Here is a 16,616-nt window from a genome sequence, read left to right on the forward strand (position 1 = left end):
GGTTGTGAGCCACCATGTGGTTGCTGGGAATTGAACTCAGGACCTCTGGAAGAGCAGTCAGTGCTCTTAACCACTGAGCCATCTCTCCAGCACCCAAATGCTTGTTTTTAAAATGGCATGTTTGTGTGTTGTTGCAATGCTTATAATTTCTATGAAGATATGATTCTTTTTTGTCCTTTTTCTTTCTGTAGAACTGGAACTTGGAACCCAGGTCTTCACAAGCATGAGGCAAAAACTCAACCGTTGTCTTCCAGCCTCATCCGAAGACCATATTTGTAGTTTAGTTTTTCCTCTTTTTAATTTTTTTATTTTTTTACTTTTTTTAAATGATTTATTTATTTTATGTATATGAGTACACTGTAGCTGTACAGATGGTTGTGAGCCTTCATGTGGTTGTTGGGAATTGAATTTATGACTTCTGCTGGCTACGACCAACCCTGCTCACTCTGGCTGGCCTGCTTGCTCAGTCCATGTTCACTCTGGCCCAAAGATTTATTATTATTAATAAGTACACTGTAGCTGTCTTCATACTCACCAGAAGAGGGTGACAGATCTCATTATGGGTGATTGTGAGCCACCATGTGGTTGCTGGGATTTGAACTCAGGACCTCTGGAAGAGCAGTCAGTGCTCTTAACTGCTGAGCCATCTCACCAATCCCTCCTTTTTTAAAAAAAAATTTTCATTATTTTTTCCCTTAAAGATGGTTTCTTTGTTATCCCTGGCTGTCCTGGAACTACTCTCTCTGGAGACCAGGCTAGCCTTGAATTCAGAGATCCACCTGCCTCTGCCTGCTGAGTGCTGGGATAAAAGGCTTGTGTCGGCACTGTGGGCTCTCCCCTGTTTTAAGAGACAGCATCTCATTATGGCGGCCAGGCTGGATTTGAAATCCTATCTCAAGTCACCATCCTCCTTCGGCCTCTGAGTGTCGGGGTGAGCCTGCAGGAGCTCATCGGTCATGGCTTCTTTGGTAAAATCTAAGCTTGTGATTTGTGGTCAGCTTTGCTAAGTTTCAGGTAAAGATCAAAACGATGTAACTTTGTGTCTGTATATGGGCGTGAATGCCGTGTGCTGTGTGTGGATGTGTGTAATTACTTATGTGTGGAAATACACACACACACACACACACACACACACACACACACACACACACACACACATGCCAGAGGGCCCTGCTTTTGTCTTACTCCTTTGAGACTGTTCAGAGCCGTTGGGCAGTAAGCCCTATCATCCTTTGCCTCTGTCCCTCATCTCCCATTGCTAGACTGTCAGGCACGTGTGGCTTTTTGTGTGGGTGCTGGGATCTGAAGTCATCTCCAACGCTTTTACCCACTGGCTCGTCTTTCCAGCCCTTGATGATGTATATTTTTTTCTTCCAAGTTTATGGGCCTTTGAATTATTTTCTTGAACTGGCTATGTAGCTGAAGCTTGACCTCACGCTCCCTAGTCTCCTGCTTCCACACTCCAAGAGCCTAGATTCCATATGTGCACTTCTTTGACAAGGTAGTTTGAGAATTTTTGTGGAATCCATAAACAAAAGGGCTAATTCCTCCCCCAAAGTAGAAGATTTACAAACGCGCTGGCCAGTCCCATCTTATCCAGGGTATGGCCAGCAGGGGGCAGCATAGGAGCAAGAGTGTGGGCTTTGTTTTCAAAATGGAGTTGGGTCCAGTTTTAAAATCTGATGTGCAGTCTAAGGACAAAGAACCTGAACAATTACACCCAAAGTCCTATCTGCTTGCCACCCACTGTCCTTGCTCAGACAGCCAGCTCACACATGATGGGCCCAGTGGGCCCAGTGGGACAGATTTGATGGAAGGCCTCCTGGGAATACCTTGTTGTCTCCCAGTTTAAGGTGTATTGAGGTAGGGGGAGGCTTGTCTGCACCTCCAGGTGTCAAGTGTCAAGAACAAAGCAGGTGGGTCCAAGAACAGTTTTAGGAATCACTTGTCCTGTGCCTGAGGGCCTGGGTGTCAAGACACATGCCAGCCCTGGCCAAAGCTGGCACCACACAGGCTGGGATTCGGCAGACCACTGTATCCCTCTCCCTGTGAGGCAAACAGATCGTTCTCTTGGGTGTGGCAGCTGGCCACGCCTCTCCCATGTCCTACCCCACCCCAGCTCCTTCCTAGAGCCTTCGGAGGGAGGAGGGCACTAAAGTGGGGTGAGCTTCCGCTCTGGGATTCTTTGTAGAGCCCTATAGGTGTTGGCTGGGCTCCAGGCCTGACCCGTAGACTAACTTGAGTCAAAGACCCACATGTGGCTGGTCTAGTCTCATGTGTGTGCTTCTGGAGGAGAAGCTATAGAGCTGCCCCTTAGTGGGCAGCCACCCCTACCTATGGGGTAGGCTGGAATGGGACGCTTGACCTTCCTGAGTTCATCTTCTACCACCAGCGGCACAGGCAGCACCAGATTATGCTCCATCTTGTCACCCATGGAACCCAGAGCCCCAAACAGACTTAGCATCTCTCCCAGAAGAAGGTACACAAGGTACACAAGAAGATACACAAGGGAAGTGACCCTTTCTTCTCTTTAAATAAATAAATAAATAAATAAATAGATGTATGTATGTGTGCCTACATGAGAGTGCAGTGCACTTAGAGGCCAGAGGGCAGAAGCCTCAGCTCCCCTGGACCTGGAATTACACAGAGGTTACAAGGTGCTGGAAATGGAACTCAGGTCCTCTGGAAGAGCAGTGAGTGCTCTTGACCACCGAGTCATCTCTCCAGCTACAACAGTGACCCTGTCTTGTGCAATTCGGGTCAGCCCTGGCAGCATCGGACAGGTGTTAGAAGAGGAGGCATTGGAAGAAGTCAGCTCTTTCCTCTGGACAGACAAGCCCAGATCCCCATTTTTCAAGTGCCTCTGAGAAGAGACCTTGCCTGGCTGCTCACTCTGCTTGGTCTAGAGCAGTGGTTCTCAACCTTCCTGATGCTGTGACCCCCCCCCCCCCACTCCCTGTGTAGCTCCTCGTGCTGTGGTGACCCCTGACTGTAAAATTACTTCATTGCTATTTCATAATGGTAATTTTACTACTGTTATGAACCGAAATATAAATATCATCTGGTGTGGAGTTTCTTATATATGACCCCTGTGAAAGGGCCATTTGGCCCAAAGGGGCTTCAACCCACAAGTTGCGGACCACTGGTCTAGATGGCTTACTAAGGTAGGAGAGATGCTCAGGCAGGTAAGAGTGCTTGCTGCTCTGCTAGAGATCCTAAGTTTGGCTCCCAGCATCCACACAGAGGCTCACACAACTGCTTGTAACTCCAGATCCAGGGGATCTGATGCCTTCTTTCTGGGCCAGCACACATATGCACGAACATACACAGCACATATTTTCCAATGCACACACACACCCTCCATATATACGATATATCTATATCTACATCTACATCTACATCTTTAGAGTTCTTGTAGACACCCTGCTTGGGGAGTGAAGGTCCCCAAAATGAAGGCTCAGTAGTTGCAACCATCAGGCGCTTACTTTATTGTTCTAGGGCAGGGGACAATGGTAGATGACTGAGGGATCCGCCCACCCTCCAGTGAGCTTGGGGACAACCTATGGAGGTTCTGATTGCCCTCAGGCCCAGGGAAGGCTGAGGATCCCACTTGGTGGGTCATGGTGGGCATCTGAGTCACAGCTCAGCTCCACAGACATTCTGCCGGCTCCGTGGTAGTCCCAAGTCTGCTATGCAGGTGTGTGTATGTGTGTGTGTGTGGGGGGGGGTATCACACACACACACACACCATCCTATAGTGGATTGCAAACCCTAGTTACCCTGGATGCTTGAGACAGTTGACAGCATCCAATAGGCTGGGGCTTGAACTATATGAACCTCTCTTTGAGAAAGAGTGAGACTTGGCAACCTGAAGGGAGCCTTTCCTGTGGCTGAGACTAAGAGAGGGGGTTCAAGTTTCTGAGGACAAGGTTTTGTTTTTTTTTCCAAACACTTTGTGTTGGATTTGGGCTCAGTTTGGTCCCAGGGTAGATGCTGCCCCTTCTGTGTGTCACCTTGGAGGTGGCCAGCCAGAGTATATACTGAGGATGGATAGATAAATTCTATGAAGTAGTTGTCTCCCTAAGGGGTTCACAGGTCACATGGGAGGAGCCCCTGTAGGCTGTAAGGGTGTAAGATGGGAGAATAAATAGAGATTTCTGGGAGAGAACATGACTGGAGTGGGCCAAGTCTGTAGAGCACATGGGGATTGGGAGGGGTGATCTTTGACCTGTCACACTGGCCCTGAGCTTTGCTAACTAAAGCTTTTAGCTCTCAGCGGCCCCAGACATTAAATCAGACTCTGTGACCTTCTAAGGCTTCCTCTGAGTGAGTGTAAGGCACATGGTGAGCAGGTGTGTAGAGCTTGAGTTCACGCTCGAGAGCTGAAGTTCGAGTGAAGTGGCGCTAGGGGGCGCGCTGTTGCTTCTTTTCCGACACTTTCCTTGCTGGGGCGCCGTGTGAGAAGCGGGTCCACCAGGTAGCATCCTGGGTGGATGCCCCCAGCTTCTGGCTAACAAATAAGTTGGCTGAGTGGCATAGGTGACAGGTAGTGTTTTCCTTCTTCGACCTTTAAGGTGAGCCCGATATGGGGCAGCCAGCTAGGCCAAGGCTGGAGCTGATGTTGGGCGTAGCTCAAGCCAGAGCCAAGGGCTTTGAGCCGGGACTGAGGTACACGGCAGGGCCGGCAGCTGCTGAGGAGGGCGTGGACTCCAGTTCCACAAAGGCGGAGTAGAGCGTGCTGAGGTGCATGTCTCCCAGAGCACCGGAGCCGCCGCTGCCTGGAGGTGCCAGTTCACCTGCCTCATTGCCCGTTTCTGCTAGACAAGGCCCTGGGGGGAAGCAATGGGCTGCTGGTGGAGGTGGCAACATGGAGGATGACGTGGGGGACGAGGTCACCAATACAAGGGGGTCCAGGGCCAAGCTGTCATCCTTCAGCTGCTCCCACAGATTTCCTAGTCGGGGAGAAAGAAGAGGCATCATCATTGGCAGGCCATAGAGAGCTAAACCCAGCCTGACTCCCACCCAAGTTCCGCAGAAGCCTCTGAGAACAGGAGTCTGTTGAGGCGGACTGGAAGCCTATATATCCTGGTACCCACTCTGGAACCTCAAGTAATCACTGATTTTTTTTTTTTTTTCTTTCTGGGCCTCAGAGTCCAGCTCCGAGGTAGCACAGTGTAAAAGTCATAGACACAGGCGACCCCTATGAAAGGGTCATCAGACGCTCTAAAGGGGTCGCGACCCGCAGGTTGAGAACCGCTGCCATAGTTGCAGGTAACCTCTGGGCCTCTCTGGGAAGAAGGGGGTACTAGATTAAGATTTAAAAAAAAAAAAGATTTATTTATTTTATGTATCTGAGTACACTGTAGCTGTATTTAGACACACCAGAAGAGGGTGACAGATCTCATTACAGATGGTTGTGAGCTACCATGTGGTTGCTGGGAATTGCACTCAGGACCTCTGGAAGAGCAGTCAGTGCTCTTATCCACTGAGCCATCTCTCCAGCCCCACTAGATTAAGATTAAGGATTTGCGCATCTGAAGGGCTGTTGCAAAGCTCTACTTGGAGGCAGCCTAGAGGTCCCTGAAACTTCACTCAGGCTTCCGCCCTGATTCCCAAAGGTTGATTTGCTGCCTACAGTCTTCCCACAGTGCACCACTGAACCTGATGAGGTACACAGGTCTGGCACCCTAGGCCCTCCTCCCACCCCCTCACAGGACAGAATAGAACCAGAAAGGACCCTTGACTCTGAGGAACAAACAGTGCTATCACTGAGTCCCTCTGGGTCGTGTGACATCACCACAGGGTGGAGAAAGAGACCTGACAATACTGGTTGCTCTTGGCCACTTGGGTTCAAAACTCCTTCTTTCTGGCCCAGCGACCTTGAGTGGATGGATCTCTCTGTGTAGTATCACTTGCTAGGTACAGATGGGAAGAACATATGTAAAGCTGTTTGAAAGATGCCTGGTACTCAGTAGGAGCCTGAGTAGGTATTAATTAAGGGTTTTGTGATGCTGGGGTATTGAGCCTAACTAAGGCTTGGTGCATGCTAGGCGAACACTTTACCCCCTACCCACATCTCCAGCCTTCTGATAGAATTTATAGTATTCCACGTCCATGTAGCCTCCTCTGCAGCTGCCTGTTTTCTGCATCTACAGCAGGTCTGGATTGAGGATCTATGTGAAGTTTATTTCTAATAGTCTAAGGTATATATATAGATCAACAGCCTCCTCCAAACCTCCTAGAGTCAGTGGCAGAGCCTGCAGGCAAACTACAGTTCAAATGGGAAGGGGGCGAGGCTTAGAAAGGTAGAGGGTGGGGCTTGGCTGCCAGTAGGATGGAGCGGGGCAAGATGAAGGAGAGTGGAAAGGTTCACCTCTCTGGGCTTCTACCCTCAAATCTCTCTAGGACATGCTTAGCTCTGAGGCCTTCCATTCCATAGAAGGTCTGTCTCCTGCAGTGAAAGCAGAATTCTGATAAAACGCAAATGATTTTGGAACATTTAGTCTCCCAGTTCCTCACAGTCAAGTACACCATGGAACTTCTAGCTTTGTCAGATGAGCAGTTTGATGATGAATCCACCTGGGACATGTTCAGAGTACCAGGAAGGGGGGAGATGGGGGAAAGAGCCGTTCAGCTCATGCTCTGGAGGGCAGGGAGCAAATGCTTATTTAACATTCCTAGTCATCTGCCTCAGGCGACCAGAAACTCGGGAGCCAGCAGGTGGCAGCCTAGAGACATGGAGAGGCTAGGCCACGAGGCCAAGAGCACCTCTCTAATCCAGTCCCACCCTTCCCAGCTCCCAGCTCACCCTGGAAGTCGAAGTCAGTGAGAGAAGGATTGATAGCATCCAGGTCAGTCCCAAGGTCTCCATCGGGCAGTAGAGTATCGTGCATGGTCCTGGCCGAGGAAGGCTCAGCCAGCAGCTTGGTACCGTGGCTGGGTGGTGTATGGGCAGGTAGAGGCGAGTCCTGGGGGGTGCCTGGCTGGGCCTGCAGCTCAAGATGCCCATCTGGCTGTGGGAACAATGGCTGCTGGTGTCCAGAAGGGGCCAGGCTGGGAGAAAGGTGTGGGTAGGTCTGCCCATAGCAGGAGGGAGCATGGCCACCCAGTAGGTCCTGCAGGGGGTTCTTGCCAGGCATGGGGCCTGGAGCTGGATGCATTGGGTGCAGAGACTGGGAAAGGCCAGCTGATGGTGCCATGGGCCGGATGGGACCTGGGACTGCCAGCCCAGGGGGTGGACAGCCCAGCAGCGGAGAGCCCAGTTTCTCTCTTTTGTCTCCAATGAGGCTGTCCAGTTCTTCTGCAAAGGGCCCAAAGAAAACTTCATGAGGCTTCCCTCCTTTGCAGCCTCCCAGCCCGAACCCCCCTTCCCACACCTGTCCCCCCCCCCCCCACAGGCTCTACTCCTCTCCATTCTGGTACACAGGTCCCTTAGCCTTTCTCACACAGGCCTGCCAGCCTCACCTGGTTTGGCCATGCTTTTGCGCACAGCAATGGGGTCTTTCCTCTTCCACTTCTGCAGCTCTTCCTGCATCTTGTCGATTTTGGAAGGATTGAGGGCCCACAGACAGCCCTTTCGAGAGGAACTTCCGGATTTATTCTCCACCTTCTCAAAGCACTTGTTGAGGGACAGGTTATGGCGAACAGAATTCTTCCAGCCATCGGGAGCAGTCTGCCAGAGCAGAGCGAGAAATCCAGGTTGGGTTCAGGCAGCAAGAAACGGCTCTAGGTTTGGGGGTTCTAGAACATTCCTTCACCAGTTCTATACATAGGGTCTCTCTACACACTCTGGTTTGATTGGCCTCAGCTCCAAAAGCATGCTTAGAACCCTTTAGCTGTGGGCAGAATGCTTGATCGTAAGTTAGTTGGTTTTTTGGTTTTTTTTTTTTAGCTAAAATCTAAAAGCTGCTGTTACCCTGCCTAGCTCTTAGTCTAGACCCTTCAGAGAGTGTGATCCTTTGTATATGTATTGTGTACTTTATGTGTACGTGTGGGTGCCTGTATGTATGTCTATGCATCACATGCATACAGGAATCTGTCAAAGAGGAACCGGAGTCACAGATGGTTTGTAAACCACCATGTGGGGCTGGGGACAGAATTCAAGTCCTCTGCAAGAGCAGCCCGTGTTCTTAGCCACCACCCCAATGCTTTTATTGGTGTTTGGTTTTGTTTGCTTGTTTGTTTTGGGGGGGTTCTTTTTTGAGACAAGGTTTCTCTGTGTAGTCCTGGCTGTCCTGACTACTTTGTGGACCAGACTGACCTCAAATTCAGAGATCCCCCTGCCCTCCGCCTCCCGAGCGCCGGGATTAAAGTGCACCCCCCCCCCAGCTCTCTTGTTACTTGTTAACCACCACTCCTTTTGGAGATGGGACCTCACTTGTAGTCCAGGCTCACAGTAAGATGCTCAGAGTCTCTTGGGTGCTGAGATCATAGCAGGCATAAGTCATGATGTCCAACTTGTGATCCCTCTTTCAGGGACAGCTGGTAAATGCTATTGAGGCCCCTGGTCTATGTCCCCATTGAAGTGGGATGTGCTTGCTGAGCCTTCTGGCCTGTGCATCCACTTGTGGAAAGGGAAAGGTCACTATTTTAAAGTCTTTGGGGACAGCTTTAAAGGGAGAACAGGATAATGCCCTTCCTCTGGGTCCGCCTCATCCCTCCAGAGCAAGCCGGGCAGAAAAGGGTTGGTGAACAGGTGGGAGTTAGCACACCTGTTGTCTCTATGTTTGATGGCAGACGCGGTGTTGGTGAGGTCGGGGTAGTCGTATGTGGCTGAATATTCACCAGATCCTTCGACACCTCTCGGTGTGTGTGGCGTCTCCTACCATGGGTCTCTGAACTCCTGAGTGAGGGTGGCTACGTGTGAGAAAGTGTCTCAGGGTACGCGTGTATCCACGATTGAGTGTGTGGGTGTGAGTTTGCATGAGTGTGCCCTGGAGATGTGCCCTGGTGGGGAGGCCAGCCCTCAGGCAGGGGGTGCTCGTGCCAACAGAATAAACACCCATTAGGAGGCTCGGTCATGCCACCAGTGCAGTAATTGTGCCCAAGGAGGGTTGTAAAAACCATTAAGCTGACTCAGTTGGGTGAGAGGCGGTGGCAGGGATGGTGGTGGAGGGACACGGGCCTCCTGTCCCTCACGTCTGGCTCAGTTGCAGGCTCTGTGACCACCCTGAGCCCGAGAGCCCGACATGGGCTGATGATACTTCCTGAAGCCCTTACTTCCTGGCTCCGCTCGCTTTCAGCCCCTCTTTCTGGTTAATGAGAGATGGCCACGCCCTCCTCCCTAGCTCTCTTGCCCCAGGGTGCAGCCAAGCTGAATCACGCCTAGCAGAACCGGGCCCTGGGTCCTGATGCCAGTCTCACTAGAGTTGCTGGCAGCAGCTGCCGGAGCCTTTCTTGGGGACAGCTAACCCATCATGGGGCTGGTCCTGATGACCCCAAGGTTCATCAGGGGTTACCAGCGAGCATCTTGAGCTACTGGACCTTCTTCAACTCCCACAGCTGTCTCTGCTAAGCCAAAGCTGCATCACCCCAGAGCAGACTTAATGGGCACTGGGAACTTTTATGGTCCTATAAATGTGTGACTTCGGATGCCAGGGCAGCCCCCACCGCAGCCACTTCCTGTTTGGAAAAGGGATGGTCAGCACTAACAATTATGCATGGTGGCCGGACACTTCCTTGGCCCCTGACTCATGGGACTATGGGACGCCCACAGCGGCTGCTTTGGGTGTGAGTACTGACCACTTCAGTGTCCACTCTGTCTTTGCCCTGAAAAATGACCTCTAAATAAGGACGAGAGGTTTAGAGCCTTGGAACTCTCTCTTTGGGGAGGTCCGGAGAGAACCTGTTGGCTTGGAAGGAATCTAGGTACCAACTCGTCCAAACTGACATGTTACAGAGGGGGAAACTGAGGCCCAGAGAAGAAAACGGCTGGCCTTGGATCGCACAGGGAAAACAATAACCGGGCACGGACTCCAGTCCTTCTCCCCAGCTGAGGGCCCTGCCCAGGTCATCCCGTGGGGGCCTGCCTTGCCAATGGGGCTGGTCAGATCCTCACACAGTCTCTCTGAAGTCAAACGTAAACTTCGGCATGCAGGGGTGATGCAACCGGCTAAGACAAACAACCGAACCGAAAAAGCTGTCAGACCTCTTCACTCTTCAGCCCCATAAAACAGGGATTACACGGCTCCCAGGAAAAATAATTAAGCCAGGAAGATGAGATGCAGGGAGGGGCTGGGGGTAAGGCCAGGAGTGGGCAGGGAAGAAGGCCCAGAGGAGAGGGAGGGGCCCCGCCTCCCTTTCTCTGTTCAGTGCTTGGAGGAGAAGGGGAGCTCCTATCTCTACCTGGAGATTCTGGGGTTCGGGAACAGCCCACACAGTCTATGGTGTTCCTCCTAGAACCTCAAGTCCGTGGACATTTCCATTCCAGTCAAAGCCATGCTGAAAGGTGCTTTTGCCCACTCACTCCCTGTCTGCTGGGAGCACAGCAGGTGCAAAGCTGTCTGCACACCAACAACTGTCCCCGTCCCTGGGCTAGACTATGGTGCAGATAGTTGGGGGCAGAAATCCCCCCTGCCCACAGATGTGGCTCTGGATCACCTGCACCTCAGCTCCTGTCTTGCCTGGTTAGTAGGTGAGACAGTGTTGACAAGGGTGTAAGTCCTGGGGACTGGATTCCCCCACAGAAGCTCTGGTCTCTCCTGCATCTACCTCAAGAGAAGGTGTCTGTGCAAGAGGGTCTCGGGGGACATCTGACAAGGGACAAGGGGACATCTGACAAGGGACAAGGGGACATCTGACAAGGGACAAGGGGACATCTGACAAGGGACAAGGGGACATCTGACAAGGGATAAGGGACTGTGTGTGAACCAAACGTGTTTTTCTTGACCCAACAATTGATCCATCTGCTATGTGATCTTAGAAGGATAAATCGTTCTGTGACAAATTTGCTCATCTGGATAAAAGGGTACCTGTCATGTCCCCAGGAGGTTGGACTTGAGCAGGCTCACCCAGAGACAGATATGACTCCTCGGGGTTAGATCAAGGGTCAGGGATGATCGATTCTTATCCCCAAGCCCCGTGTAGAAATCTTGTAGGGACATTTGAAAATCTACTGGGTGGGACCTCCACTTCATGCCACTGTAACTGTTACATATTGAGGAATCTCATGCCTCAGTTTCCCCAGGGTCCCTCTCAGTCCTCCTGTCCCAGGGCTACTGGGAAGAAACTGCTGGGAGTTGCCTGAAGTCTCTTCTGTGGAATGAATGTTGCCCATGGGTTTGGAGGAGAACCTGCTGAATCCTTGGGACACCCCAAGACTGTGAGCCCCACTTCTGGGTACAAGTGAAACCGGGCATGCCACCTATAGAGGCGGATGTTAATCTCATGCTGGAAGGTGGTTGTCACCTTAGTGACCAGCTCCGACTTGAAATTCCTCCAGCCCCATAGCACCCCGACTGAGGCCGGAAAAGACTTCCATCGCTTGCCTTCCTCTCTCAATTGGGGGATAAGTAACTGAGCGCCGAAGCCTATCAGGACTCCCTCCAACCTCTTCTCCAGCTCCTCCCAGCTGCTGTGTAACCCAGAGCAAGCAGCTTGAGATCTCTGTTCGCAGTCCTCCCCCAACCCCCTTTGCTACTGAGGATGGAGCCTTGGACCTGGCGGATGTGAGGTGATTTTCTCTCTCTTTAAGCCATGTGCAGTCCTGAAAAATCCAGCCCCCCACGGACACAGAGGAAGCATCCTAGGGCCAAACCCCTACTGCTTTCATGCTGGGCTGGGGGCAAGAGTGGGTTTTAGACTCACCTTGAAATAAGGGAAGTGCTCCGTCATGAAATTGTAGATTTCACTGACCGGAAGGCTTCCGGTCTTACTGTTCTTAAGGGCCATGAAGATGAGGATGCTGCAAAAGAGAGACCCTGAGAGCCTGGCCCTTCTGACCAGGCCTCCAGTCTTCAGCTCTCCTTGGCCGACACATTCTGTGAGGCTGAGACTGAAATCTACGAGCATTTCTTGGAATCTGGGAAACCAGCTCGCCGTCTGACTTATCCCCTAGATGTGTGAGCTTGTCTGAACCTCTCTTTTGAGTCCTGTTTCCTTAGTTTTGAAATGACAAAAACACAGTAGCTGGCATCCTCAGAGCTGTAGAAGGGAGGCTTTGCATCTGTCACTGCACGGAAATGACCCTGACCACTCAGCCCGCAGCTCCCCATGCTTCTGTGAGACAGTAGGAAGGGAACAGGGCTTCCTGCTGGGTGCCAAGCACTGTTCTGCCCACATTCTCTTACATAAAACTTCAAATAGCCTGACTTGTCTCTCCATTTGACTTCCAGACAACCAGTTTCTCAGTTAGCAAGTAGCAGGGCTGTTAGAGATTTGTTTGTTTGTTTGTTTGTTTTTTTTTAAATGTTGGAAGAGGGAGATTGTAATGAGCAGGTCTCTTAATCTCCCACCTAAACTCTCTGACCAGGGCCCCAGTATGGGACCTCACAGGCCCACCCGCCCAAGTCAGCAGCATCTACTGAGTCCAACCAGAGTTAAGACTCCTCAGGGTCAAAAAAAACAAAAACAACAAAAAACAAAAGACAAAAAACAAAAAACAAAAAAACCAAAACAAAAAAAGAAAAGAAAAGAAAAAGAAAAAAAAGCCGGGCGTGGTGGCAAATGCCTTTAATCCCAGCATTCAGTAGGCAGAGGCAGGCGGATTTCTGAGTTCGAGGCAAGCCTGGTCTACAGAGTGAGTTCCAGGACAGCCAGGGCTACACAGGGTCAAAAAAAACAAAAACAACAAAAAACAAAAGACAAAAAACAAAAAACAAAAAAACCAAAACAAAAAAAGAAAAGAAAAGAAAAAGAAAAAAAAGCCGGGCGTGGTGGCAAATGCCTTTAATCCCAGCATTCAGTAGGCAGAGGCAGGCGGATTTCTGAGTTCGAGGCAAGCCTGGTCTACAGAGTGAGTTCCAGGACAGCCAGGGCTACACAGAGAAACCCCGTCTCAAAAAACCAAGAAAAAAAAAAAAGACTCCTCAGGGTCCGACGAAAGGTCAAAGGTTATGTAGCTGCTACCCACCCACCTGTGGGCATCGTTTCCCCAGCATCCTTGGAAGTTACTGGGCATGATTTCTATCCCCTGCAGTAACCCTTACGTGGTGAGGATCACCACACATTTGTTTTCCCAAGGGCCCTCCTTGCTCCTAGTTCTGCCCCAGTTGTGCTAGGACATGTACCTGTAAGAGTAGATGGGCTTTGGGAAGAGTGGCTGGTGACCGTCGGCGTTGGCCTGGGGTGCAATCCTCTGATAGGGATAATGAGACGAGCCCAGGTAGGGCACAGGGTAGCTGCCTCCACCCGGGGAGTACTGTAGGGGCCAAAAGGGACAGTGTGATCACCATGATGCCTTCCCAAGTGGGGAACCCCTCCTCATTCAGACACATCCAGAGAGGAAGCCGAGGCCAGATTCTCCTTCCGTTGGCCATGGACCTGACGCCATTCCCAATGCTATGGAGCAATGGAATGGACATTTTGGGCTTGGATAGAGATCTACACTCCAGAACTCAGACTCTCAAAAGGTCTCGAAGCTGTCTTCCTCCAGCTCTTGCCTCTCAGGCTTTGAGGTACCCTGGTTGCCATGGTGATAGGATGGAGAAAAGCCCACCATTCTGCACTTTCCAGGCAGGCACCCCAGGCCTCCTCTCCTATGCCTCTCTTGGAGCAATGGGCCGGAAGTGGGATGTCCAGCCTGGGTGTGTTCTAGGCACGGCCACCTTTATGAGTTTCAGTGGCTCTTTGAAAGAGCAGGTCATGATGGTGGGCAGGTGGGGGTAGGAGGTAGTTTTACACGGCGGAGGGAGTGGCTGCGGTGCCAGGAATGGTGTTTTATGGGGGCTGGGGATTGGAGACTCTGACTCCCCCAGCTGCTCCAGGCTGAAGTGTTCTTTCCAGGTCACCGAAAGACACTTAGTGCCTGAGTCACCCTCTCTCTGGGCTCCATAAAGCCCTGGGCGCGGCCATCTTGTTCAAGGACATTGACTGCAGAGGGCTTCAAAGTAGGGCTGGGCAGAGCAAGGGCACTTAGCGTCCGATCACCTTTATGCTGTGGTGACTTGGTCCCTGATGTGGCAGACTGCCTTAGGGACATACGCTGCCCTGAATCAGCCCAGAAACCTCAGAAAAGCTTAGGCCTTGGCAGCTAGGCCCTTTCTAAAAAAAACGAGGATGCCCCCTCATGTGATATGTCTCTTTGTCCTTTCTGTCACTTGTACCTACTACAGGCAACCTGACCCCCCCCCACACACACACACACCGGCCTGCCTCCTGGCTTGGCCAGGATCAGGGCCAATGCCAGAGCGGGAGTAGAACCTGCTCCACAGGCAGGGCCTGTCTGAGTGCCAGGCTGCAGGTGGATGGAGCTGGGCGCTGGGCAGCCACTTGCTCTGTCTTGCCCGGTGACTCCCAGGGAGCTGCCTGGCTGCTCTGGGGCTCTCTTCTGTCTCTTTTCAAAAATCCTCCATCCCTTGCCAGTGTGGGGCAGTTATTGAGCATCTCATCCATCCTGGAGAGGCTAAACTGGGCAGTGGAGTGGGGAAGGGGAAGGATGGTAAAGGCTCTAGGGAGGACCCCAGCCTCGTGCTTGTGCCCACCACTCTCGGCCTAAGGGAAGTGTAGGGACAAGGTCACACAGCAAGGTGTGACCTAGATGAGCCTTTGTTCCCTTCCCTGCTCAGCCAGTGTGTCATACCACACGCCCCTTCCCTCTTTGCTCCTGTCTAGGATGCTTCTCGCTTCTCCTCCCCTCCCTCTTTGGTGTACACCACGACTCTGCCTCAGTCCTGGCAGCACTCTCTGTTTGAGACTCCCTAGCCTCCACCAGAAAAGTCTCTAAGCCCTTAGGAAAGGGAAATGGTTTCTCTTCCCACTGGCCACTGTTCTATACCTGGGTTAGCCCAGCCTGAGGTTTGGGACTCTGATATCTTCACCCGCCTGTCCTCACGCACACTGCCCACAGCGACACCCACAGAGCCTCCTGAGAGCTCCAGGGAGTATAGCCACTTGCCTCAGACTTACCTGATGGAAGGCGGGCTGAGAAGAGCAGTACATATGTTGCAAGGGAGGCTGGTAGCAGTACATTCCAGGACCACTGTCTAGAGCTTGAGGCTTGACCTTGACCTCTGACCCCTGCTGGAAAAGAAAGATTTCCCCCCCTTTTTTTCTTTTTCTTGTCTTGAACCTCACACTAAAAGAATCCTTTCTCTGGCTGGGCGGTGGTGGCGCACGCCTTTAATCCCAGCACTTGGGAGGCAGAGGCAGGTGGATTTCTGAGTTTGAGGCCAACCTGGTCTACAGAGTGAGTTCCAGGAAACCAGGGCTACACAGAGAAACCCTGTCTCGAAAAAAACCAACAAAACAAAACAAAACAAAAAGAATCCTTTCTTCAACCCTCTCAAGGATAACTCTTGGGGAAGGGACAGAGAACAGAGGTGGACAGGGGTTTTCCCGAGGGAAATCAGCAAGTCCGTAGAGGGGCTAGTCTAGAAAGGGCAGTGTTTCCCATATTCTACCTCACTGCAGGCGACAGGCTCATCTGGGCCACCAGAGAAATGGAGCAGACTTGTCACATAGACTTGAATGGGACCAGAGATCTCTGAGAGGGCCATGTGAAGTCCTCAGGGCCTAACCCAGAGCTGAGCCCTGAGTAGAGTTAGCAAGGGCGTGCAGCTCGGACCTTCCTGGCAGACAGATAAGCCAGGGTCAGACTCCTGTCACTAGGATTCCCACGGGCCTTTGGGAAGGCAGCATTTGGGCCCAGAGGGGTGAAAGCTAGCAGTGACCACTTTCCGGGTGTGCCTCAGGGCAGCTGATGCGGAGATTGCCGTCATCGCAGGATCTTGAGCCTGCAAGGGCCACAAGCACCGAGTCCAACCCCTTCATTTCACAGATGATACAGTTGCTCCCAAAGAGGGGAAGCTATGTGGCATCTGTCACCCATAGAGTGGACCCGGGCAGTTGGGTACAGCTTGTCTCCATGGGACCAGGTGGACTTCTGTTTACAGGTTGTGGATGTAAGTCATAAGGCCTCAACCAGAGAGGGCCGGGTCCTGATTCTCAAGCTGGAGATAGTGTTGATGCCACCCTGGAAGGAAATCTCCTGGCTGAAAGACGAGGAGCTACACCGAATGGACAATGGGGGACAACTGCTGGCTTGCTGGGTGCCGAGCTGTGGTTCCTGCCACATTCTAAAGGCTTGAGAAAAAGCAGTCATGGCTCCAGAAACAGCAGAAGACCCTGTCTTGGCCACACCTGACACACCTGGGTGTTCATCTGTTTTCCCCTCTTCCTTCCTGATAGGAGTGGCTAAGGACTAGAATGGGCCTATTTGGAAGTAGGAGGCAAAGAAGGAGCAGGGGGCAAACCTGAGACAGGAAACCCTTAACAGGACTTTTCCCACGAGGCTCAGAGAGATTAAGTGACTTGCCCGAGGTCACAGGGCTTGCGGATCTGGCTGCGGAAGTGCTCCGTCAACCTTCTGAGGTGTTCCCAAGGCACTTATCCATAGGAGCCTGCTCTGGCCTTAGAATAGGTAATTCCAGAACCCCACCAGTAATTCCAGCACCAGGAGA

General features: G+C 51.8%; 1 protein-coding gene across 4 annotated transcripts in view; it reads right to left on the reverse strand.

The window, feature by feature from the left end:
* Positions 1 to 3,464: 3,464 nt before the first annotated feature.
* The window catches only part of Foxn1 (forkhead box N1), a 29,187-nt gene continuing 16,035 nt past the window's right edge, over positions 3,465 to 16,616 (reverse strand). For 2 of the 4 annotated variants that reach the window (XM_021213481.1, XM_021213480.1), the window contains exons 4-9: positions 15,064 to 15,177; positions 13,227 to 13,357; positions 11,806 to 11,902; positions 7,465 to 7,672; positions 6,809 to 7,300; positions 3,465 to 4,952 (exon numbers count right to left, since the gene is read on the reverse strand). In XM_021213481.1, the coding sequence (XP_021069140.1) occupies positions 4,633 to 4,952; positions 6,809 to 7,300; positions 7,465 to 7,672; positions 11,806 to 11,902; positions 13,227 to 13,357; positions 15,064 to 15,177 (1,362 nt within the window). In that variant the 3' untranslated portion in view covers positions 3,465 to 4,632. The remainder of the gene's footprint in view (positions 4,953 to 6,808; positions 7,301 to 7,464; positions 7,673 to 11,805; positions 11,903 to 13,226; positions 13,358 to 15,063; positions 15,178 to 16,616) is intronic. The other 2 variants (XM_021213483.1, XM_021213482.1) reach the window with 1 other exon arrangement.

Source organism: Mus pahari, chromosome 14, assembly GCF_900095145.1.
Source record: "Mus pahari chromosome 14, PAHARI_EIJ_v1.1, whole genome shotgun sequence".
Classification (NCBI taxonomy): domain Eukaryota; kingdom Metazoa; phylum Chordata; class Mammalia; order Rodentia; family Muridae; genus Mus; species Mus pahari.